Genomic DNA, 26,301 nt, shown 5'->3' with positions numbered 1-26,301 from the left:
GCACATGTTGATGTAGTTAGAAGCCTGCCTCTCTCTGCAGCTGATGCTAATGCTAATGCTAACCTTGTTCTGGAGGCGGTGGAGGAGCAGAGCCTGGCGAGCTTCTCTCTCCCGGGCATGGCGGGCCTGCCTCCTGCACGCCATGTGCTCCTGGTCCTCATGCTGCAGGGGGGGCAGCTCCAGCTGTGACACACACAAAGGTCAAAGGTTACCATGCTGCGAGGGGGGGGACAGCTCCAGCTGTGACGGACACAAAGGTCAGAGGTTACCACCCTCACACGCTCATTGAGGGCCCGGATCCTGGATGCCAGCTCCTCTTTTTCCGCTCGACTCTCTACCAGCTCCTCCTGCAGCCGCCGCACTTCCTGTTGGAGCCCCACCCTCTCCAGCTGCCAACCAATCAGCAGCTCCGAGTCCATGGCAGGAAGTGGACGTCAGCACGCAGCTGAAACAAGATTGCAGTCAAAGTTGTTACTGCATTACCATGTCACCATGGTAACGCAGATGCTGTAACTGTATCTATGGCCATCTTGTGTACCGGTATATTGATTTCAAATACACATATACAGGTAAAAGCCAGTAAATTTGAATATTTTGAAAAACTTGATTTATTTCAGTAATTGCATTCAAAAGGTGTAACTTGTACATTATATTTATTCATTGCACACAGACTGATGCATTCAAATGCTTATTTCATTTAATTTTGATGATTTGAAGTGGCAACAAATGAAAATCCAAAATTCCGTGTGTCACAAAATTAGAATATTACTTAAGGCTAATACAAAAAAAGGGATTTTTAGAAATGTTGGCCAACTGAAAAGTATGAAAATGAAAAATATGAGCATGTACAATACTCAATACTTGGTTGGAGCTCCTTTTGCCTCAATTACTGCGTTAATGCGGCGTGGCATGGAGTCGATGAGTTTCTGGCACTGCTCAGGTGTTATGAGAGCCCAGGTTGCTCTGATAGTGGCCTTCAACTCTTCTGCGTTTTTGGGTCTGGCATTCTGCATCTTCCTTTTCACAACACCCCACAGATTTTCTATGGGGCTAAGGTCAGGGGAGTTGGCGGGCCAATTTAGAACAGAAATACCATGGTCCGTAAACCAGGCACGGGTAGATTTTGCGCTGTGTGCAGGCGCCAAGTCCTGTTGGAACTTGAAATCTCCATCTCCATAGAGCAGGTCAGCAGCAGGAAGCATGAAGTGCTCTAAAACTTGCTGGTAGACGGCTGCGTTGACCCTGGATCTCAGGAAACAGAGTGGACCGACACCAGCAGATGACATGGCACCCCAAACCATCACCCAACCATGCAAATTTTGCATTTCCTTTGGAAATCGAGGTCCCAGAGTCTGGAGGAAGACAGGAGAGGCACAGGATCCACGTTGCCTGAAGTCTAGTGTAAAGTTTCCACCATCAGTGATGGTTTGGGGTGCCATGTCATCCGCTGGTGTCGGTCCACTCTGTTTCCTGAGATCCAGGGTCAACGCAGCCGTCTACCAGCAAGTTTTAGAGCACTTCATGCTTCCTGCTGCTGACCTGCTCTATGGAGATGGAGATTTCAAGTTCCAACAGGACTTGGCGCCTGCACACAGCGCAAAATCTACCCGTGCCTGGTTTACGGACCATGGTATTTCTGTTCTAAATTGGCCCGCCAACTCCCCTGACCTTAGCCCCATAGAAAATCTGTGGGGTGTTGTGAAAAGGAAGATGCAGAATGCCAGACCCAAAAACGCAGAAGAGTTGAAGGCCACTATCAGAGCAACCTGGGCTCTCATAACAACTGATGTACAGACCACACAGGTCTGACTACAATGTGCTCATTCATCTAACTCATAACAACTGATGTACAGACCACACAGGTCTGACTACAATGTGCTCATTCATCTAACTCATAACAACTGGTGTACAGACCACACAGGTCTGACTACAATCCACAAAAACAGCCATACTGCGGAGGTGACAGGGTCCAAAATAACCCACCCAGTCACCACAGAGACGTGTTGTCATGAAATTCTGAGAAGTGTAACCGTAGAGACAGAAATGACATGCAGTCAGGAAGTAACTACAAACCCCAAAAGCAGTGAAGTTGTCACCTTGTGGTAAATGGTAAATAAGAAGAGAATACAACAAATCCTTTTCAACTCATATTCAATTAAATAGACTGCAAAGACAAGATATTTCATGTTCACACTGAGAAACTTGTTATTTTTTGCAAATATTAGCTCATTTGGAATTTGATGCCTGCAACATGTTTCAAAAAAGCTGGCACAAGTTGCAAAAAAGAGTGAGAAAGTTGAGGAATGCTCATCACTTATTTGGAATATCCCACAGGTGAACAGGCTAATTGGGAACAGGTGGGTGCCATGATTGGGTATAAGAGCAGCTTCCATGAATTGCTCAGTCATTCACAAACAAGGACGGGGCGAGGGTCACCACTTTGTCAACAAATGCCTGAGCAAATTGTTTAAGAACAACATTTCTGCATCAAAAAGCCACATCAGTGTGTAAAGGATATCACCACATGGGCTCAGGAACACTTCAGAAAACCACTGTCAGTAACTACAGTTGGTCGCTACATCTGTAAGTGTAAGTTAAAACTTTATTATGCAAAGCAAACGCCATGTATCAACAACACCCAGAAACGCCGCCGGCTTCGCTGGGCCCGAGCTCACCTAAGATGCACTGAGGCAAAGTGGAAAAGTGTTGTGGTCTGACGAGTCCACATTTCAAATAGTTTTGGAAACTGTGGACGTCGTCCATCCGGACTATAAGTGCAAAGTGTAAAAGGCAGCATGTGTGATGGTATGGGGGTGTATTAGTGGCCAAGGCATGGGTAACTTACACATCTGTGAAGGCACCATTCATGCTGAAAGGTACATCCAAGCAACGTTATCATGGACGCCCCTGCTTATTTCAGCAAGACAATGCCAAGCCAAAAAAGAAAGAAGTTTCTCAGTGTGAACATGAAATATCTTGTCTTTGCAGTCTATTCAATTGAATTATAAGTTGAAAAGGATTTGTTGTATTAATAATTAATAATAACTGGGATTTATATAGCGCTTTTCTAAGTACCCAAAGTCGCTTTATATGTAGAACCCATCATTCACACCTGGTGGTGGTAAGCTACTCTCATAGCCACAGCTGCCCTGGGGTAGACTGACTGGCTGCAATTTGCGCCAACGGCCCCTCCGACCACCACCTATCATTCAATTCACCGGTGTGAGTGGCACCGGGGGCAAAGGGTGAAGTGTCCCGCCCAAGGACACAACGGTAGCGATTTTTGGATGGTAAGAGGCGGGGAGCGAACCTGCAACCCTCAGGTTTCTGGCACGGTTGCTCTACCCACTACGCCATGCCACCCCCAATTATTCTCTTTTTATTTACCATTTACACAACCTGACAACTTCACTGCTTTTGTAGTTTGTATTTAGTCTGCCAATAAAGAGAACTCTACATGGACATGTTGTATATGAAAGGTATCTATGTACTATAAAATGTAGTACAATGACATCCGGGGACATTCTGCGGGGTTTGGTAGCGAGGTGCACACAACTAGTGGACACCACAGCTCTAATGCTGGTGAAGAAGAGACGAAGCTCCTCACGGGAACCGAGGAAACTGTGACTCATTTCATTCTTCTGTGTGCAGGTGAATGACAAGCAACAGGCCATGGAGGGCGAGTACGAGAAGATGAAGGCCCTGAAGCAACTCTTGCAAGTAGGACTCGGGAGTTCCTTTCCATTTGGGTTGTACATCTTTTTGTGATGCACCATTCTATACATGGCTTACCACGCCATTCAAAAACCGAATGAATCGATGCGATTTGTTGTAGTGTAAGAACGAGAGTCAACACGGTGTAAGAAGGATTTTATTCTATGGTTAACATTTGTCGATGGACACGTTCTTTTTTTTTTTTACACCACAAAAGAACACGAGCATTCTTTCCTGTGCATGCGCTTCTCATGTTAAAGGACAAATATTTAGGAACTTGGAATGCCATCGGAATAACTACCAGATTCACGAGAACACCCGTAGACACATGTATCTTTAAAGGGGAACATTATCACCAGACCTATGTAAGCGTCAATATACAGGTAAAAGCCAGTAAATTAGAATATTTTGAAAAACTTGATTTAATTCAGTAATTGCATTCAAAAGGTGTAACTTGTACATTATATTTATTCATTGCACACAGACTGATGCATTCAAATGTTTATTTCATTTAATTTTGATGATTTGAAGTGGCAACAAATGAAAATCCAAAATTCCGTGTGTCACAAAATTAGAATATTGTGTAAGGCTAATACAAAAAAGGGATTTTTAGAAATGTTGGCCAACTGAAAAGTATGAAAATGAAAAATATGAGCATGTACAATACTCAATACTTGGTTGGAGCTCCTTTGGCCTCAATTACTGCGTTAATGCGGCGTGGCATGGAGTCGATGAGTTTCTGGCACTGCTCAGGTGTTATGAGAGCCCAGGTTGCTCTGATAGTGGCCTTCAACTCTTCTGCGTTTTTGGGTCTGGCATTCTGCATCTTCCTTTTCACAATACCCCACAGATTTTCTATGGGGCTAAGGTCAGGGGAGTTGGCGGGCCAATTTAGAACAGAAATACCATGGTCCGTAAACCAGGCACGGGTAGATTTTGCGCTGTGTGCAGGCGCCAAGTCCTGTTGGAACTTGAAATCTCCATCTCCATAGAGCAGGTCAGCAGCAGGAAGCATGAAGTGCTCTAAAACTTGCTGGTAGACGGCTGCGTTGACCCTGGATCTCAGGAAACAGAGTGGACCGACACCAGCTGGACTGCTGCTGAGTGGTCCAAAGTCATGTTTTCTGACGAAAGCAAATTTTGCATTTCCTTTGGAAATCGAGGTCCCAGAGTCTGGAGGAAGACAGGAGAGGCACAGGATCCACGTGTAAAGTTTCCACCATCAGTGATGGTTTGGGGTGCCATGTCATCTGCTGGTGTCGGTCCACTCTGTTTCCTGAGATCCAGGGTCAACGCAGCCGTCTACCAGCAAGTTTTAGAGCACTTCATGCTTCCTGCTGCTGACCTGCTCTATGGAGATGGAGATTTCAAGTTCCAACAGGACTTGGCGCCTGCACACAGCGCAAAATCTACCCGTGCCTGGTTTACGGACCATGGTATTTCTGTTCTAAATTGGCCCGCCAACTCCCCTGACCTTAGCCCCATAGAAAATCTGTGGGGTATTGTGAAAAGGAAGATGCAGAATGCCAGACCCAAAAACGCAGAAGAGTTGAAGGCCACTATCAGAGCAACCTGGGCTCTCATAACACCTGAGCAGTGCCAGAAACTCATCGACTCCATGCCACGCCGCATTAACGCAGTAATTGAGGCAAAAGGAGCTCCAACCAAGTATTGAGTATTGTACATGCTCATATTTTTCATTTTCATACTTTTCAGTTGGCCAACATTTCTAAAAATCCCTTTTGTGTATTAGCCTTAAGTAATATTCTAATTTTGTGACACACGGAATTTTGGATTTTCATTTGTTGCCACTTCAAATCATCAAAATTAAATGAAATAAACATTTGAATGCATCAGTCTGTGTGCAATGAATAAATATAATGTACAAGTTACACCTTTTGAATGCAATTACTGAAATAAATCAAGTTTTTCAAAATATTCTAATTTACTGGCTTTTACCTGTATATCTAACTATTCTCCATCTCCATCAATATTTAATACAGGACATTTGATATTTCTCACATTTTAGGCATAATAAAAGATGTTGAGTAACCTCTCAACACTTGTGGCTCTAGATAATGTTTTGTGACATACTTGTCTTGTCATAAAGAAGAGGCTTTTGGAAGTGATTAAGCTTCTTTGAGTATGTCCTGGTTTAATAACATCATGAATAATGTGATATACAAACCCCGTTTCCATATGAGTTGGGAAATTGTGTTAGATGTAAATATAAACGGAATACAATGATTTGCAAATCATTTTCAAGCCATATTCAGTTGAATATGCTACAAAGACAACATATTTGATGTTGAAACTCATAAACTTTATTTTTTTTGCAAATAATAATTAACTTAGAATTTCATGGCTGCAACACGTGCCAAAGTAGTTGGGAAAGGGCATGTTCACCACTGTGTTGCATGGCCTTTCCTTTTAACAACACTCAGTAAATGTTTGGGAACTGAGGAGACACATTTTTGAAGCTTCTCAGGTGGAATTCTTTCCCATTCTTGCTTGATGTACAGCTTAAGTTGTTCAACAGTCCGGGGGTCTCCGTTGTGCTATTTCAGGCTTCATAATGCGCCACACATTTTCAATGGGAGACAGGTCTGGACTACAGGCAGGCCAGTCTAGTACCCGCACTCTTTTACTATGAAGCCACGTTGATGTAACACGTGGCTTGGCATTGTCTTGCTGAAATAAGCAGGGGCGTCCGTGATAATGTTGCTTGGATGGCAACATGTGTTGCTCCAAAAGCTGTATGTACCTTTCAGCATTAATGGTGCCTTCACAGATGTGTAAGTTACCCATGTCTTGGGCACTAATACACCCCCATACCATCACACATGCTGCCTTTTACACTTTGCGCCTATAACAATCCGGATGGTTCTTTTCCTCTTTGGTCCGGAGGACACGACGTCCACAGTTTCCAAAAACAATTTGAAATGTGGACTCGTCAGACCACAGAACACTTTTCCACTTTGTATCAGTCCATCTTAGATGAGCTCAGGCCCAGCGAAGCCAACGGCGTTTCTGGGTGTTGTTGATAAACGGTTTTTGCCTTGCATAAAAGAGTTTTAACTTGCACTTACAGATGTAGCTACCATCTGTAGTTACTGACAGTGGGTTTCTGAAGTGTTCCTGAGCCCATGTGGTGATATCCTTTACACACTGATGTCGCTTGTTGATGCAGTACAGCCTGAGGGATGGAAGGTCCCGGGCTTAGCTGCTTACGTGCAGTGATTTCTCCACATTCTCTGAACCCTTTGATGATATTACGGAGCGTAGATGGTGAAATCCCTAAATTCCTTGCAATAGCTGCTTGAGAAAGGTTTTTCTTAAACTGTTCAACAATTTGCTCAGGCATTTGTTGACAAAGTGGTGACCCTCGCCCCATCCTTGTTTGTGAATGACTGAGCATTTCATGGAATCTACTTTTATACCCAATCATGGCACCCACCTGTTCCCAATTAGCCTGCACACCTGTGGGATGTTCCAAATAAGTCTTTGATGAGCATTCCTCAACTTTATCAGTATTTATTGCCACCTTTCCCAACTTCTTTGTCACGTGTTGCTGGCATCAAATTCTAAAGTTAATGATTATTTGCAAAAAATAAATTAAGTTTATGAGTTTGAACATCAAATATGTTGTCTTTGTAGCATATTCAACTGAATATGGCTTGAAAAGGATTTGCAAATCATTGTATTCCGTTTATATTTACATCTAACACAATTTCCCAACTCATATGGAAACGGGGTTTGTAATACTAATACAGTATGTGATATAATACTAATAACAATATGTGATACAATAATAATAACAATATGTGATATAATACTAATAATAATATGTGATATAATACTAATAATATAATATTAATAATATAATACTAATAAAGTGAAGTCACGTGACTTCAAGTCGTTCGTCTGCCTTGAAGAAGGCTAACAGCTAGCATGCTAACAGGTATAAAGTGTCATGTGAGCTGCACCAAGCACCACTTCGCTCACTAAGCACTCACCATAAGCTGACAGGTTGGCAGCGTGAAGTCAGGAGTCCTCCATTACGATGAAAGTTATTAAAAATGATAAAAGTTGTCGCTGGTTTTCATCATTTTCTTCTTCGTCTTCTTCTTCTTCTTCGTCTTTTTCTTCTTCGTGTTGTAGTGAGTGGCGGGTTGCAGCCATGGCTTGAAAGGTGCGCACTGCCACCTACTGGACGCCACTAATATAGCACGGGCTGCTCGTCTAGACCAGCTCATGGAGAAAAAGCACATAATATGATAATAACATCACAAGTGAAAATAAAAACATGAACAAAATTAAACACAAAAAATGTCTCCCGACATTTTGATGAACGTATTCAGGAATGATCATTGAAAATGGAAAAATACAAATTTATTTCCGTTTATTAGGAAATGGATGGATGGATGGATGGATGGATGGATGGTGGATGGATGGATGGATGGATGGATGGTGGATGGATGGATGGATGGATGGATGGATGGATGGATGGATGGATGGATGGTGGATGGATGGATGGATGGTGGATGGATGGACGGACGGACGGATGGATGGTGGATGGATGGATGGACGGATGGATGATGGATGGATGGATGGATGGATGGATGGATGGATGGATGGATGGACGGATGGTGAATGGATGGATGGACAGATGGACGGATGGATGGATGGATGGATGGATGGATGGATGGACAGATGGATGGATGGTGGATGGATGGATGGACAGATGGATTGATGGATGGATGGATGGATGGTGGATGGGTGGATGGATGGATGGATGGATGGATGGTGGATGGATGGATGGATGGATGGTGGACAGATGGATGGATGGATGGATGGATGGTGGATGGAGGATGGATGGATGGACAGATGGATGGATGGATGGATGGATGGATGGACGGACGGATGGTGGGTGGATGGATGGATGGATGGATGGTGGACAGATGGATGGATGGTGGATGGATGGATGGATGGACGGACGGACGGATGGATGGATGGATGGATGGATGGATGGATGGTGGATGGAGGATGGATGGATGGACAGATGGATGGATGGATGGATGGACGGACGGACAGATGGATGGATGGTGGATGGTGGATGGATGGACGGACGGACGGACAGATGGATGGATGGATGGATGGATGGACGATGGATGGATGGATGGATGGATGGAAGGATGGACGGATGGAAGGATGGACGGACAGATGGATGGATGGATGGATGGATGGATGGATGATGGATGGATGGATGGATGGATGGATGGTGGATGGATGGATGGATGGATGGATGGTGGATGGATGGATGGATGGATGGGCAGTGCATCAAAAAGCTGCAATATTGGAATGGCTTTGTGTGAAAATGAATGAATGAATAAATGAATTATCATCCCTCCATTTTGGAGGCTCTTAACATGCATGAAAAGGGTTAGGGTACTTTGCAGGCGCATCATGTCGGCCGATAAATGTGATGCTTTGATAAATGTGATACTTTGGGGGCGCCGGGCACAACATTTTAAATTTGACTGACTGCAGGGTGTACGCCGCCTTCCGCCCGATTGTAGCTGAGATAGGCTCCTGCGCCCCCCGCAACCCCGAAGGGAATAAGCGGTAGAAATGGATGGATGGATGGAAAATGCAAATGTGAAACATGACCTCCTGCTCCCAGATTGAGGCGTCATAATTTGCCTCCATGGAGACGTTGCATGTAAACGTCTCAAGAAGCCATATTTGAAAATAAGCAGGAAGTCGTCCATCTTGGTTTGGGCTGGTACTTTCCAGGGACTTTGACCACATGAGTCAGGGCTAAAATGGCAGATACGAGTACAGGAACTCACGCCATAGGATGTGGGCGGGGCCTGGCGCCAAGCTTTGATCTGATGGCGCGCCACAACATTTTTGAAACAACACAATAATTCAGATCTTAATCATAATTGCTACAAATAAACTTCTTTTTGTACGCATGTTGTTGTTTTTTGGATACACAAACCCTGCTTCCATATGAGTTGGGAAATTGTGTTAGATGTAAATATAAACGGAATACAATGATTTGCAAATCATTTTCAACCCATATTCAGTTGAATATGCTACAAAGACAACATATTTGATGTTCAAACTCATAAACTTTATTTTTTTTTGCAAATAATCATTAACTTTAGAATTTGATGCCAGCAACACGTGACAAAGAAGTTGGGAAAGGTGGCAATAAATACTGATAAAGTTGAGGAATGCTCATCAAACACTTATTTGGAACATCCCACAGGTGAACAGGCTAATTGGGAACAGGTGGGTGCCATGATTGGGTATAAAAGTAGATTCCATGAAATGCTCAGTCATTCACAAACAAGGATGGGGCGAGGGTCACCACTTTGTCAACAAATGCCTGAGCAAATTGTTGAACAGTTTAAGAAAAATCTTTCTCAACCAGCTATTGCAAGGAATTTAGGGATTTCACCATCTACGCTCCGTAATATCATCAAAGGGTTCAGAGAATCTGGAGAAATCACTGCACGTAAGCAGCTAAGCCCGTGACCTTCCATCCCTCAGGCTGTACTGCATCAACAAGCGACATCAGTGTGTAAAGGATATCACCACATGGGCTCAGGAACACTTCAGAAACCCACTGTCAGTAATTACAGTTGGTCGCTACATCTGTAAGTGCAAGTTAAAAGTCTTCTATGCAAGGCAAAAACCGTTTATCAACAACACCCAGAAACGCCGTCGGCTTGGCTGGGCCTGAGCTCATCTAAGATGGACTGATACAAAGTGGAAAAGTGTTCTGTGGTCTGACGAGTCCACATTTCAAATTTTTTTTAGAAACTGTGGACGTCGTGTCCTCCGGACCAAAGAGGAAAAGAACCATCCGGATTGTTCTAGGCGCAAAGTGTAAAAGGCAGCATGTGTGATGGTATGGGGGTGTATTAGTGCCCAAGACATGGGTAACTTACACATCTGTGAAGGCACCATTAATGCTGAAAGGTACATACAGCTTTTGGAGCAACATATGTTGCCATCCAAGCAACGTTACCATGGACGCCCCTGCTTATTTCAGCAAGACAATGCCAAGCCACGTGTTACATCAACGGGACTTCATAGTAAAAGAGTGTGGGTACTAGACTGGCCTGCCTGTAGTCCAGACCTGTCTCCCATTGAAAATGTGTGGCGCATTATGAAGCCTAAAATAGCACAAGGGAGACCCCCGGACTGTTAAACAACTTAAGCTGTACATCAAGCAAGAATGGGAAAGAATTCCACCTGAGAAGCTTCAAAAATGTGTCTCCTCAGTTCCCAAACCTTTACTGAGTGTTGTTAAAAGGAAAGGCCATGTAACACAGTGGTGAACATGCCCTTTCCCAACAACTTTGGCACGAGTTGAAGCCATGAAGTTCTAAAGTTAATGATTATTTGCAAAAAAAATAAAAAGTTTATGAGTTTGAACATCAAATATGTTGTCTTTGTAGCATATTCAACTGAATATGGCTTGAAAAGGATTTGCAAATCATTGTATTCCGTTTATATTTACATCTAACACAATTTCCCAACTCATATGGAAACGGGGTTTATATATATATATATATATATATATATATATATATATATATATATACTGTATATACATATATATATATATATATATAAGTTCAAACTCATAAACTTTATTTTTTTTTTGCAAATAATAATTAACTTAGAATTTCATGGCTGCAACACGTGCCAAAGAAGTTGGGAAAGGGCATGTTCACCACTGTGTTACATGGCCTTTCCTTTTAACAACACTCAGTAAACGATTGGGAACTGAGGAAACTAATTGTTGAAGCTTTGAAAGTGGAATTCTTTCCCATTCTTGTTTTGTGTAGAGCTTCAGTCGTTCAACAGTCCGGGATCTCCGCTGTCGTATTTTACGCTTCATAATGCGCCACACATTTTCGATGGGAGACAGGTCTGGACTGCAGGCGGGCCAGGAAAGTACCGCACTCTTTTTTTTACGAAGCCACGCTGCTGTAACACGTGCTAAATGTGGCTTGACACTGTCTTGCTGAAATAAGCAGGGGCGTCCATGAAAAAGACGGCGCTTAGATGGCAGCATATGTTGTTCCAAAAGCTGTATGTACCTTTCAGCATTAATGGTGCCTTCACAGATGTGTAAGTTACCCATGTCTTGGGCACTAATGCACCCCCATACCATCACACATGCTGCCTTTTACACTTTGCGTCGATAACAGTCTGGATGGTTCGCTTCCCCTTTGGTCCGGATGACACGATGTCGAATATTTCCAAAAACAATTTGAAATGTGGACTCGTCAGACCACAGAACACTTTTCCACTTTACATGAGTCCATCTTAGATGATCTCGGGCCCAGAGAAGCCGACGGCGTTTCTGGGTGTTGTTGATAAACGGCTTTCGCTTTGCATAGTAGAGCTTTAACTTGCACTTACATATGTAGCGACCAACTGTAGTTACTGACAGTGGTTTTCTGAAGTGTTCCTGAGCCCATGTGGTGATATCCTTTAGAGATTGATGTCGCTTTTTGATACAGTGCCGTCTGAGGGATGGAAGGTCACGCTCATTCAATGTTGGTTTCCCGCCATGCCGCTTACGTGGAGTGATTTCTCCAGATTCTCTGAACCTTTTGATGATATTATGGACCGTAGATGTTGAAATCCCTACATTTCTTGCAATTGCACTTTGAGAAACGTTGTTCTTAAACTGTTCAACAATTTGCTCAGGCATTTGTTGACAAAGTGGTGACCCTCGCCCCATCCTTGTTTGTGAATGACTGAGCATTTCATGGAATCTACTTTAATACCCAATCATGGCACCCACCTGTTCCCAATTAGCCTGCACACCTGTGGGATGTTCCAAATAAGTGTTTGATGAGCATTCCTCAACTTTATCAGTATTTATTGCCACCTTTCCCAACTTCTTTGTCACGTGTTGCTGCCATCAAATTCTAAAGTTAATGATTATTTGCAAAAAAAAAAAAAAAATGTTTATGAGTTTGAACATCAAATATGTTGTCTTTGTAGCATATTCAACTGAATATTGTCACGACCAGAACAGGACTCTGAAAAACAGATGCAGGATTTTAAGACAATTTATTTGGACAAGGGAAGGGGTCCAAAACAGGAGAAATAAACAGGCTATAAAAACACAACTGACCTGAGCTCTAAACTAGCAAAAATATCAATAACTCAAAAACGCTCCGTCTACGGAGGGAAAAAGGGGCTATGAACAAAAAACTACTAAGTACCGTATTTTCCGCACTATAAGGCGCACCTAAAAACCACAAATTTTCTCAAAAGCTAACAGTGCGCCTTATAACCCGGTGCGCTTTATTACGATTCATTTTCATAAAGTTTCGATCTCGCAACTTCGGTAAACAGCCGCCATCTTTTTTCCCGGTAGAACAGGAAGCGCTTCTTCTTCTACGCAAGCAACCGCCAAGGAAAGCACCCGCCCCCATAGAACAGGAAGCGCTTCTTCTTCTACTGTAAGCTATCACCCGCCCCCGGAAGAAGAAGAAAAAATGCGCGGATATCACCGTACGTTTCATTTCCTGTTTACATCTGTAAAGACCACAAAATGGCTCCTACTAAGCGACAAGGATCCGGTTCATAAAAAGACGCAATCTCTCCATCCGCACACGGATTACTACCGTATTTCACAGCAACTGATATTCCTGTGAACCGCACTGTGGATACAACGGGAGCACGTACGGTGAATATTCGCACCACAGGGAATGAGAAGTCATCCTTCACTGTGGTTCTAGCTTGCCATGCTAACTTCCACCCATGGTGATATTCAAAAGGAAGACCTTGCCAAAAGAGACCTTTCCAGCCGGCGTCATCATAAAAGCTAACTCGAAGGGATGGATGGATGAAGAAAAGATGAGCGAGTGGTTAAGGGAAGTTTACGCGAAGAGGCCGGGTGGCTTTTTTCACACAGCTCCGAAGGCGAACACACCTTCACTAAGACGGGCAGACAGCGCCGGACGACATACGCCAACATTTGCCAGTGGATCGTAAATGCCTGGGCAGATATTTCGGTCACAACTGTGGTCCGAGCTTTCCGGAAGGCAGGATTCACAGAACTACTGGACAACAGTGACACTGACTCCGATGACTTCGACGAGACGGAACCGGCCATTTTGCATCCCACGCTTGCGCAACTTTTCAATTCGGACACCGAAGACGAAGAATTCGAAGGATTTACGAATGAAGAATAACTTCAGAAGGTGAGCGCTATGTTTATTTTGTGTGTTGTGACATTAACGTTCGAGCAACATTATGTTGCTATTGTTCTACACCATTTTGAATTTTACTATGTTTGTGATTGCACATTTGCGTACATTTTGGGACAGAGTTGTTAGAACGCTGGTTTTCAATATATTATTAAAGTTTGACTGACCTATCTGACTGTTTTTTTGACATTCCCTTTAGCGCAGCGTAGGCGCGGCTTATAATCCGGGGCGGCTTATTGGTGGACAAAGTTATGAAATATGTAATTCATTGAAGGTGCGGCTAATAATCCGGTGCGCCTTATAGTGCGGAAAATACGGTAAGTATAACAAAAACCGCTCCAATGGAGGTGATGCTAGGAAGTAGTGATGGGTCCGGCAACACCGATGCATCGGCGCATGCGTCGAGCTCATAGAGCGAAACCCTGTGTCGGTGCGCGTACCGCTTTTAGAAAGTCACGTGACCGATCATGAGCTGTTTTGGTCACGTGACCGATACGCCAACTGTGTCGCACTGACGCCTCCTCTGTGCCCTGTGAGCGGCTCTTTTCTACAGCCGGAGAAATAATAACTAAGAAGAGAAATCGTCTAAAATGTAATATGTCGTTTTTTTTAATAAAAATGTGTAAAAAAATAAAATTAAAACAATTCCCAGTCCACAATCATCCACAACACGTTCTCTTAGATTTCCATGTTATGATACATGTTCACATTATTTATTGACTGTATCTAAAAAAGATACAAATATATTTTTATTTAAATGAAGATATGAAATAATCCTAAATGACTTGGTTTATATTATTGTATATACTAGGGCAGGGGTCACCAACGCGGTGCCCGCGGTCACCAGGTAGCCCGTAAGGACCAGATCAGTCGCCCGCTGGCCTGTTCTAAAAATAGCTCAAAGAGCAGCACTTACCAGTGAGCTGCCTCTATTTTTTAAATTGTATTTATTTACTAGCAAGCTGGTCTCGCTTTGCTCCACATTTTTAAATTCTAAAAGAGACAAAACTCAAATAGAATTTGAAAATCCAAGAAAATATTTTAAAGACTTGGTCTTCACTTGGAATAAGTGGTACAAAATGGATGGATGGATGGGTCTTCACTTGTTGAAATAAATTCATTTATTTTTTACTTTGCTTCTTATTACTTAATTTTAGAGAAAAAAATACAACCTTAAAAATGATTTTAGGATTTTTAAACAAATATACCTTTTTACCTTTTAAATTTCTTCCTCTTCTTTCCTGACAATTTAAATCAATGTTCAAGTCAATTTTTTATTTTTTTATTGTAAAGAATAATAAATATTTTAGCTTCTGTTTTTTCGACGAAGAATATTTGTGAAATATTTCTTCAAACTTACTATGATTAAAATTCAAAAAAAATATTCTGGCAAATCTAGAAAATCTGTAGAATCAAATTTAAATCTTATTTCAAAGTATTTTGAATTTCTTTTAAAATTTTGGTTCTGGAAAATCTAGAAGAAATACTGATTTGTCTTTGTTAGAAATATAGCTTGGTCCAATTTGTTAAATATTCTAACAAAGTGCAGATTGGATTTTAACCAATTTAAAACATGTCATCAAAATTCTAAAATGTATCTTAATCAGGAAAAATGACTAATGATGTTCCACAAATTATTTTTTTAATTTTTTCAAAAAGATTCAAATAAGCTAGTTTTTCTCTTCTTTTTGTCGGTTGAATTTTGAATTTTAAAGAGTCGAAATTGAAGATAAACTATGTTTCAAAATGTTATTTTACATTTTTTCTTGTTTTCTCCTCTTTTAAACCGTTCAATTAAGTGTTTTTTTCATCATTTATTCTCTACAAAAAACCTTCCGTAAAAGGAAAAAAAATGTACGACGGAATGACAGACAGAAATACCCATTTTTTTATATATTTTTTTTAATTTATTTAGCTATTCTTGTTTAAATCACACTTACGTGTAACTTACAAATGACAATATATTTATTTATTTAAGTGTGTATCAAACTGGTAGCCCTTCGCATTAATCAGTACCCAAGAAGTAGTTTTTGGTTTCAAAAAGGTTGGTGACCCCTGTACTAGGGCATCAAATCAGTGTCAGTTGAGTCGGTCCATAGGTTGCCTGTAGGGATTTTTAATGTCCAGCAGATGTCAGTATTTAGTGACACAGTATCGACACAGTATCAATACAGTTTTGCAATGTGTCGAAACGCTTCATGACGCCTCATCAACCCATCACTACTCTAAACTAACAAAAATATCAATAACTCAAAAATGCTCCGTCTACAGAGGGAAAAAGGGGCTATGAACAAAAAACTACTACCGTATTTTCCGCACTATAAGGCGCACCTAAAAACCACAAATTTTCTCAAAAGCTGACAGTGCGCCTTATAACCCGGTGCGCTTTATTACGATTCATTTTCATAAAGTTTCGATCTCGCAACTTCGGTAAACAGCCGCCATCTTTTTTCCCGGTAGAACAGGAAGCGCTTCTTCTTCTACGCAAGCAACCGCCAAGGTAAGCACCCGCCCCCATAGAACAGGAAGCGCTTCTTCTTCTACTGTAAGCAACCACCCGCCCGCGTAGACGAAGAAGAAGCGCGCGGATATTACGTTTCATTTCCTTTGTGTGTTTACATCTGTAAAGACCACAAAATGGCTCCTACTAAGCGACAAGGATCCGGTTCATAAAAAGACGCAATCTCTCCATCCACACACGGATTACTACCGTATTTCACAGCAACTGATATTCCTGTGAACCACACTGTGGAACGGGAGCACGTACGGTGAATATTCGCACCACAGGGAATGAGAAGTCATCCTTCACTGTGGTTCTAGCTTGCCATGCTAACTTCCACCCATGGTGATATTCAAAAGGAAGACCTTGCCAAAAGAGACCTTTCCAGCCGGCGTCATCATAAAAGCTAACTCGAAGGGATGGATGGATGAAGAAAAGATGAGCGAGTGGTTAAGGGAAGTTTACGCGAAGAGGCCGGGTGGCTTTTTTCACACAGCTCCGAAGGCGAACACACCTTCACTAAGACGGGCAGACAGCGCCGGACGACATACGCCAACATTTGCCAGTGGATCGTAAATGCCTGGGCAGATATTTCGGTCACAACTGTGGTCCGAGCTTTCCGGAAGGCAGGATTCACAGAACAACAGCGACACTGACTCCCGATGACTTCGACGAGACGGAACCGGCCATTTTGCATCCCACGCTTGCGCAACTTTTCAATTCGGACACCGAAGACGAAGAATTCGAAGGATTTACGAATGAAGAATAACTTCAGAAGGTGAGCGCTATGTTTATTTTGTGTGTTGTGACATTAACGTTCGAGCAACATTATGTTGCTATTGCTCTACACCATTTTGAATTTTACTATGTTTGTGATTGCACATTTGCGTACATTTTGGGACAGAGTTGTTAGAACGCTGGTTTTCAATATATTATTAAAGTTTGACTGAACTATCTGACTGTTTTTTTGACATTCACTTTAGCGCAGCGTAGGCGCGGCTTATAGTCCGGGGCGGCTTATTGGTGGACAAAATTATGAAATATGTAATTCATAGAAGGTGCGGCTAATAATCCGGTGCGCCTTATAGTGCGGAAAATACGGTAAGTATAACAAAAACCGCTCCAATGGAGGTGATGCTAGGAAGTAGTGATGGGTCCGGCAACACCGATGCATCGGCGCATGCGTCGAGCTCATAGAGCAAAACCCTGTGTCGGTGCGCGTACCGCTTTTAGAAAGTCACGTGACCGATCATGAGCTGTTTTGGTCACGTGACCGATACGCCAACTGTGTCGCACTGACGCCTCCTCTGTGCCCTGTGAGCGGCTCTTTTCTACAGCCGGAGAAATAATAACTAAGAAGAGAAATCGTCTAAAATGTAATATGTCGTTTTTTTTAATAAAAATGTGTAAAAAAAATAAAATTAAAACAATTCACAGTCCACAATCATCCACAACACGTTCTCTTAGATGTCCATGTTATGATACATGTTCACATTATTTATTGACTGTATCTAAAAAAGATACAAATATATTTTTATTTAAATGAAGATATGAAATAATCCTAAATGACTTGGTTTATATTATTGTATATACTAGGGCAGGGGTCACCAACGCGGTGCCCGCGGTCACCAGGTAGCCCGTAAGGACCAGATCAGTCGCCCGCTGGCCTGTTCTAAAAATAGCTCAAAGAGCAGCACTTACCAGTGAGCTGCCTCTATTTTTTAAATTGTATTTATTTACTAGCAAGCTGGTCTCGCTTTGCTCCACATTTTTAATTCTAAAAGAGACAAAACTCAAATAGAATTTGAAAATCCACGAAAATATTTTAAAGACTTGGTCTTCACTTGGAATAAGCGGTAGAAAATGGATGGATGGATGGGTCTTCACTTGTTTAAATAAATTCATTTATTTTTTACTTTGCTTCTTATTACTTTTAGAAATACAATTTTAGAGAAAAAAATACAACCTTAAAAATGATTTTAGGATTTTTAAACAAATATACCTTTTTACCTTTTAAATTTCTTCCTCTTCTTTCCTGACAATTTAAATCAATGTTCAAGTCAATTTTTTATTTTTTTATTGTAAAGAATAATAAATATTTTAGCTTCTGTTTTTTCGACGAAGAATATTTGTGAAATATTTCTTCAAACTTACTATGATTAAAATTCAAAAAAAATATTCTGGCAAATCTAGAAAATCTGTAGAATCAAATTTAAATCTTATTTCAAAGTATTTTGAATTTCTTTTAAAATTTTGGTTCTGGAAAATCTAGAAGAAATACTGATTTGTCTTTGTTCGAAATATAGCTTGGTCCAATTTGTTAAATATTCTAACAAAGTGCAGATTGGATTTTAACCAATTTAAAACATGTCATCAAAATTCTAAAATGTATCTTAATCAGGAAAAATTACTAATGATGTTCCATAAATTATTTTTTTTAATTTTTTCAAAAAGATTCAAATTAGCTAGTTTTTTTCTTCTTTTTGTCGGTTGAATTTTGAATTTTAAAGAGTCGAAATTGAAGATAAACTATGTTTCAAAATTGTATTTTTTTTTGTGTGTGTGTTTTCTCCTCTTTTAAACCGTTCAATTAAGTGTTTTTTTCATCATTTATTCTCTACAAAAAACCTTCCGTAAAAGGAAAAAAAAATGTACGACGAAATGACAGACATAAATACCCATTTTTTTTATATATATACACATTTATTTATTTAGCTATTCTTGTTTAAATCACACTTACGTGTAACTTACAAATGACAATATATTTATTTATTTAAGTGTGTATCAAACTGGTAGCCCTTCGCATTAATCAGTACCCAAGAAGTAGTTTTTGGTTTCAAAAAGGTTGGTGACCCCTGTACTAGGGCATCAAATCAGTGTCAGTTGAGTCGGTCCATAGGTTGCCTGTAGGGATTTTTAATGTCCAGCAGATGTCAGTATTTAGTGACACAGTATCGACACAGTATCAATACAGTTTTGCAATGTGTCGAAACGCTTCATGACGCCTCATCAACCCATCACTACTAGGAAGATATTCAACATTATTGTCTTTGAGGTCCCAAATGTGTTTGCTGAGTTCTGTGGTATTCCGCAGGTTTTGGTTCCTGAAAGAAGCCTTGTGATTGTTCCATCTGGTTTTGAACTCTCCCTCGGTTAATCCTACATATGTGTCGGATGTGTTAATGTCCTTGCGTGTTACCTTAGATTGGTAGACAACTGATGTTTGTAAGCACCCCCCGTTGAGAGGGCAATCAGGTTTCTTTCGACAGTTGCAACCTTTGTTGGTTTTGGAGTCGCTCTGTCCGGGGGCCGACGGCTCATTTGCAATTGTTTTGTTGTGGTTTGAGATGATTTGTCGTATATTGTTCATGCAGCTGTAGCTCAATTTAATGTTGTTCTTGTTGAATACTTTTCTTATGTTGAATATTCAATAACATGGCAAATTCTTGCATCCAGCACACCTTACAATAGTGGTAATAAAAGATGCAACCTATGCTTGAAAGAAAAACTGTTTATTATTTACCGACCAGACCTGTCATCCCTCAACAAGCGCAGCGAAATTGTAACAGCATGCCACCACAGACGGAAACACCTCCTAGGTAGTAACACATGAGCCAATCACCACGCCCCTACACCAGCCTGTACCCACCCACTCTGTGCCCTATATAAACCATGGTATGTGAATGCTCCCATTAAAATCTCCTGATGATTGAGGGAACCCCCCCTCATGAAACAGGCCTGTAGAGATGAAATAGTCTTGTGATTTTTTCCCCACACATACATATATTGCGCTCTACTACGGTATCGAGCACTATTTTTTGGATAACCTTATTAAGACATATATATATATATATATATATATATATACCGATTTCAGGGCGGACACTCTAACCACTAGGCCACTGAGCAGGTCACACTTACAACCTAAACCTCACTCACTCCCATCAGGGTCACGGCACCATTTTAGCGGCTGTGCGTTGTGTTTCCACGTTCCCATATTGCCACCGCTCCGAGCAGGCCACCAACTGGTGTCGCCAGGTTGAGAGGTGAGTGTGCTAGCCCGAGCTGCTAGCCCAGTGGCTAGCACCTTCTTTGAAGTTGCCAGGGAGTTATGTTTACCAACATACACCAGGAGCAGCCACCCTGCCTGGCCCCCGTTACACTCACCCCCTAAACCTCACTCAGTCCTACGCGGGTCGCGGTTTCCACCTTCCCATATTGCCACGGCTCCGAGCGGGGCACGAACCCATGTCCCCGGGTTGAGAGGTAAGTGAGCTAGCCCCCGTTACACAAGCAAGTTACTATCACCCAGGTACCGTAACATGGCACTGTTGGATTTTACGCGAATGGATGCCCGGTAGGTGTTGGAATAATTGTTTGTAAGTTATCACAAAAGAAACATTATATTACATTATGTTCCTGATGAGAAGATGAAGGCTGTCTTTCGAGGCCTAACAAGAGGAAGAAGGCTCGTAAAACTCCACTGTGATTTCAACACGGACAGATGGCAGGATCTGCTCAACTTCCAGAGGAACACTCTTTGAAGTGTTAAACGAACTCTCTCTGAAGTATTTCACAAACTCTCTTCCAACTATTTGGTAACCGAGGTCAACGCTATTTACGACCCGTTGCCCTCTTGAAGTTGCTGTGGTCAGGAGACGGGAGGGGTTATCCATTGTCAATCAATCAATCAATCAATCTTTATTTATATAGCCCTAAATCACAAGTGTCTCAAAGGGCTGCACAAGCCACAACGACATCCTCGGTACAAAGCCCACATACGGGCAAGGAAAAACTCACCCCAGTGGGACGTCGATGTGAATGACTATGAGAAACCTTGGAGAGGACCGCATATGTGGGTAACCCCCCCCTCTAGGGGAGACCGAAAGCAATGGATGTCGAGTGGGTCTGACATAATATTGTGAGAGTCCAGTCCATAGTGGATCCAACATAATAGTAAGAGTCCAGTCCATAGTGGGGCCAGCAGGACACCATCCCGAGCGGAGACGGGTCAGCAGCGCAGAGATGTTCCCAGCCGATGCACAGGCGAGCGGTCCACCCCGGGTCCCGACTCTGGACAGCCAGCACTTCATCCATGGCCACCGGACCTGTGCCCCCCCCCTCAAGGAAAAGGGGAGCAGAGGAGAAAAGAAAAGAAACGGCAGATCAACTGGTCTAACAGGGGGGCTATTTAAAGGCTAGAGTATACAAATGAGTTTTAAGATGGGACTTAAATGCTTCTACTGAGGTAGCATCTCTAATTGTTACCGGGAGGGCATTCCATAGTACTGGAGCCCCAATAGAAAACGCTCTATAGCCCGCAGACTTTTTTTGGGCTCTGGGAATCACTAATAAGCCGGAGTTCTTTGAACGCAGATTTCTTGCCGGGACATATGGTACAATGCAATCGACAAGATAGGACGGAGCTAGACCGTGTAGTATTTTATACGTAAGTAGTAAAACCTTAAAGTCACATCTTAAGTGCACAGGAAGCCAGTGCAGGTGAGCCAGTATAGGTATATATATATGTATATATGTATATAAAGGTATATACAGTATAGGCGTAATATGATCAAACTTTCTTGTTCTTGTCAAAAGTCTAGCAGCCGCATTTTGTACCAACTGTAATCTTTTAATGCTAGACATAGGGAGACCCGAAAATAATACGTTACAGTAGTCGAGACGAGACGTAACGAACGCATGAATAATGATCTCAGCGTCGCTAGTGGATAAAATAGAACGAATTTTAGCGATATTACGGAGATGAAAGAAGGCCGTTTTAGTAACACTCTTAATGTGTGATTCAAAGGAGAGAGTTGTCCTCCAACACCTGCCCTAGCTGGATCCAGGAAGAGCCCAAGCCCGAGAAATCCTCTTCTTGGTCTTCAAAGCGACCGAAAACAATGACTGTTTTACATACTTCCCAATCCTGCTGTGACATGTGTTGGTGCGTGAACATTGAACATCTGAATAAATGAGGAGACGAAAACCTTCTTCGTCAGAGCGTGGTGCAGGACTGTGCAGAGAGCGCAGTGGCCATGTCTCTCCTCAATATTGAGTCCAAATTGAATTCTGTCTCTGTTTGATTCCTTGCCTTTTGTCTTGTTTAGTAGATGTCCTCAGTGTTTGAACGTGACAGTAGGAATGGCGTGAGTTGAGCGACTGAGCGTTAAGATCTGAGGACTATCAGAAAAGTGGGTCAAGAAGGTTAAGAACCTTGGCTTTAGAGGATGACCAGTCCTTCACGCATGGAGGCTCTGCAGAGTGCATGGTGATGGAGGGTCTCCCTGCATCAGGCGTTCTGTATTGTTCCCCCGCCATTGTCCCCTGGACGTGTGCACACCATGCTAGTCCTTTCCTTTGTCCGGCCACGTCAAAGCCACTTAATGATTTCTGTTTCAAATATAAACAAGCGCCTTTATTTAATACCTTTGAATAACAATGGCGTGTTTGTGTGGGGGCGAGCTATAAAAAGCCCTGGAAGCAGGAGGAAGCTCTCCAAAAGGACACCATGGGCAAGGTAGGTTCTACTGGGCTGGCATGCGAGCGTGGTTTCTGACGCCGTGGTCTGTGGGCAGATCATCTTCTACGAGGACAAGAACTTCCAGGGTCGGAGCTACGAGTGCAGCAACGACTGCACGGACCTCCACTCCTTCTTCGCCCGCTGCAACTCCATCCGGGTGGAGAGCGGCTGCTTCATGATCTACGAGCGGCCCAACTTCGCGGGCCACCAGTACTTCATGAGGCGGGGCGACTACTCCGACTACCAGAGGTGGATGGGCTTCAGCAGCTGCATCCGCTCCTGCAGGATGATCCCGGCGGTAAGAACGCCGCACGTGTGGGACCGCCCGCCGCTCCGACTGACGCTTCCTCCCCCCCCGCAGTACCGAGGCTCATACAGGCTGCGCATCTACGAGAAGCCCGACTTGGGCGGTCACACCATGGAGTTCATGGACGACTGCGCCTGTGTGTCCGACCGTTTCCACCACCGCCATGTCTACTCCTGCAACGTCATCAACGGCTACTGGATCTTCTACGAGTACCCCAACTTCCGAGGGCGCCAGTACTTCCTGAGGCCCGGCGAGTACCGGCGCTACCGCGACTGGTGCGCCACTTGCGCCATCGTCAGCTCCTTCAGGAGGGTCAGCGAATTTTAGCCATCCAGTCCAAGCTTGCTGTAAATATCAAAGCGCTTTGTTTATTAAAAGATGTCACATTTTTACCTGTCGTTGACTTCAAATGTACTTTGCCATTGCAGTTGGTTGTCAATCAATCAAAGTTGATGTCTAGAAGGCATTCCAGTTGAATTTCAACCAGTCCGGTTCTGGCTTGGATTCCCATTCTTTGAGAAGGGAAAGTCAGAAATGAATTTAAATACTAATCCAACACTATTTTTATTTACTCCAGTCGAATGATCATTTTCATATATATGAAAGAAAAAACAAACAAACAAAATATATATATATATATACATATATGATTAATACATAACCAGATTAATCACATTTTGGAATTTGGATGAATCATGATTCAACACAGGTGATAACATTTGCTCAGGAAAAGCATTTTTTATACACAAACACAATTTTATTGTCAGAATGTCATCCAGGAATGTTTTTAAAAGTATTTTTGTACGCATGTTGTTGTTTTTTTTTACACAAACCTTGGTGACACTTTGACCTTAAGTTCTTTCACAATACATTTTGTATACTAATCTTTTTTTTTTTTTTTTGCACATTTTTTGTTTTTCATTTCAGAATTGTGTGTGTGTGTTTGTGTGTACACACACACACACACACACACACGCACACACACACGCACACACACACACACACACACATTTTAAATATGTATATATGTATATATATATATATATATATATATATATATATATATATATATATATATATATATATATATATATATATATATATATATATATATATATATATATATATATCCATCCATCCATCCATTTCCTACCGCTTATTCCCTTCGCGGTCGCGGGGGGGCGCTGGAGCCTATCTCAGCTACAATCGGGCGGAAGGCGGAGTACACCCTGGACAAGTCGCCACCTCCTCGCAGATATATATATATATATATATATATATATATATATATATATATATATATATATATATATATACACACACACACACACATATATACATATGTGTATTAATATATATTATTTGCTGCACATTTTTTTTAAAACAGTTTTTTTCATAATTTTTTAAATCGATTTTATATATGTACAGTATATATATGTATATATATATATATATATATATATATATATATAAATATATATATATATATATATATATATATATATATATATATATATATATATATATATATATATATATATATATATATATATATATATATATATATATATATATATATATATATATAAAATCGATTTAAAAAATTATGAAAAAAACTCCAGGCTCCAGCACCCCCCGCGACCCCAAAAGGACAAGCGGTAGAAAATGAATGGATGGATATATATATATATATATATATATATATATATATATATATAAATATATATATATATATATATATATATATATATATATATATATATATATATATATATATATATATATATATATATATATATATATATATATATATATATATCCATCCATTCATTTATGTATATATATATATATATATATATATATATATATCCATCCATTCATTTTCTACCGCTTGTCCCTTTTGGGGTCGCGGGGGGTGCTGGAGCCTATCTCAGCTGCATTCGGGCGGAAGGCGGGGTACACCCTGGACAAGTTGCCATCTCTTCGCAGATATATATGAAATATAATATATATATTAAAAAAAGCTATTTTATATATATATATATATATATATATATATATATATATATAGTTTTTTCCATACTTTTCAGAATCTATTTTACTATAGCATCTATTTTACTATATATATATTTACATACCAATGTGTGTGTGTATATATATTTTTTGCTGCACATTCTTTTTAAAACGCTTTTTTTCATAATTTTTAGAATCGATTTTATATATATATATATATATATATATATATATATATATATATAGTTATTTTCATATTTTTCCAAATCTTTTTTTACGTATATACATATATACATTTGTGTATAAATATGTATATATATTTCCATACTTTTCAGAATCTATTTTACTATAGCATCTATTTTACTATATATATATTTACATACCAATGTGTGTGTGTATATATATTTTTTGCTGCACATTCTTTTTAAAACGCTTTTTTTCATAATTTTTAGAATCGATTTTATATATATATATATATATATATATATATATATATATATATATATATATATATATATATATATATATATATATATATAAATATATATATATATATATATATGTATATATATATATATATATATATATATATATATAGTTATTTTCATATTTTTCCAAATCTTTTTTTACGTATATACATATATACATTTGTGTATAAATATGTATATATATTTTTTGCAATTAAAAAGTGTTTGGACTACAAACATTACATCACTATTATTATTATTATTATTATTATTATGATGATGATTATTATTATTGATACCGTTAAATTATTTGTATTATACTATATTATGTATTATATATATTATATTTATTTATATTACATTGATACTGTTAAATTATTTGTATTATATTTCTCTCCAAAGTATGGTAAATGATTGGGTTGGAGTTGCTTTGTTTTCTTTTATTGAATTGATTAACATGCTGTCATTTTTTTGGAAAGACAGTATTAAAAATACATTTTGAATAATGAAGTTTGTGTTTTTCT

General features: G+C 40.6%; 2 protein-coding genes across 4 annotated transcripts in view; one reads left to right on the top strand and one right to left on the bottom strand.

Annotated features, from left to right (window-relative positions):
- LOC133613904 (uncharacterized) overlaps nucleotides 1-7,866 on the bottom strand; it is a 79,977-nt gene extending 72,111 nt beyond the window's left edge. For all 3 annotated transcript variants that reach the window (XR_009816516.2, XM_061971803.1, XM_061971802.1), the window contains exons 1-3: nucleotides 7,731-7,866; nucleotides 279-445; nucleotides 64-183 (exon numbers count right to left, since the gene is read on the bottom strand). Coding sequence is in view for 2 of the 3 variants with exons in the window: in XM_061971803.1 (XP_061827787.1) it covers nucleotides 64-183; nucleotides 279-419 (261 nt within the window). In the remaining variant the exon portion in view is untranslated. The remainder of the gene's footprint in view (nucleotides 1-63; nucleotides 184-278; nucleotides 446-7,730) is intronic.
- A 14,953-nt stretch (nucleotides 7,867-22,819) lies between these two features.
- On the top strand, nucleotides 22,820-23,676 carry LOC133613897 (gamma-crystallin M2-like). The gene is made up of 3 exons (XM_061971792.1): nucleotides 22,820-22,987; nucleotides 23,046-23,288; nucleotides 23,352-23,676. The coding sequence occupies exons 1-3, from the start codon at nucleotides 22,979-22,981 to the stop codon at nucleotides 23,622-23,624; spliced, it is 525 nt and encodes a 174-aa protein (XP_061827776.1). The 5' UTR covers nucleotides 22,820-22,978; the 3' UTR covers nucleotides 23,625-23,676.
- The last annotated feature ends 2,625 nt before the right edge of the window (nucleotides 23,677-26,301 follow it).

The sequence above is a fragment of the Nerophis lumbriciformis genome, linkage group LG13, assembly GCF_033978685.3.
Source record: "Nerophis lumbriciformis linkage group LG13, RoL_Nlum_v2.1, whole genome shotgun sequence".
NCBI lineage: Eukaryota > Metazoa > Chordata > Actinopteri > Syngnathiformes > Syngnathidae > Nerophis > Nerophis lumbriciformis.
The sequence above is the reverse complement of the archived record's forward strand: the minus strand, read 5'-3'. Positions and strand labels throughout refer to the sequence as shown.

What these genes read in the sequence shown, in the direction of transcription:
- LOC133613897 (XM_061971792.1), top strand. An exon ending in CCTGCAGGATGATCCCGGCG is followed by an intron (nt 23,289 to 23,351) that starts GTAAGAACGCCG and finishes CCCCCCCCGCAG; the next exon opens with TACCGAGGCTCATACAGGCT.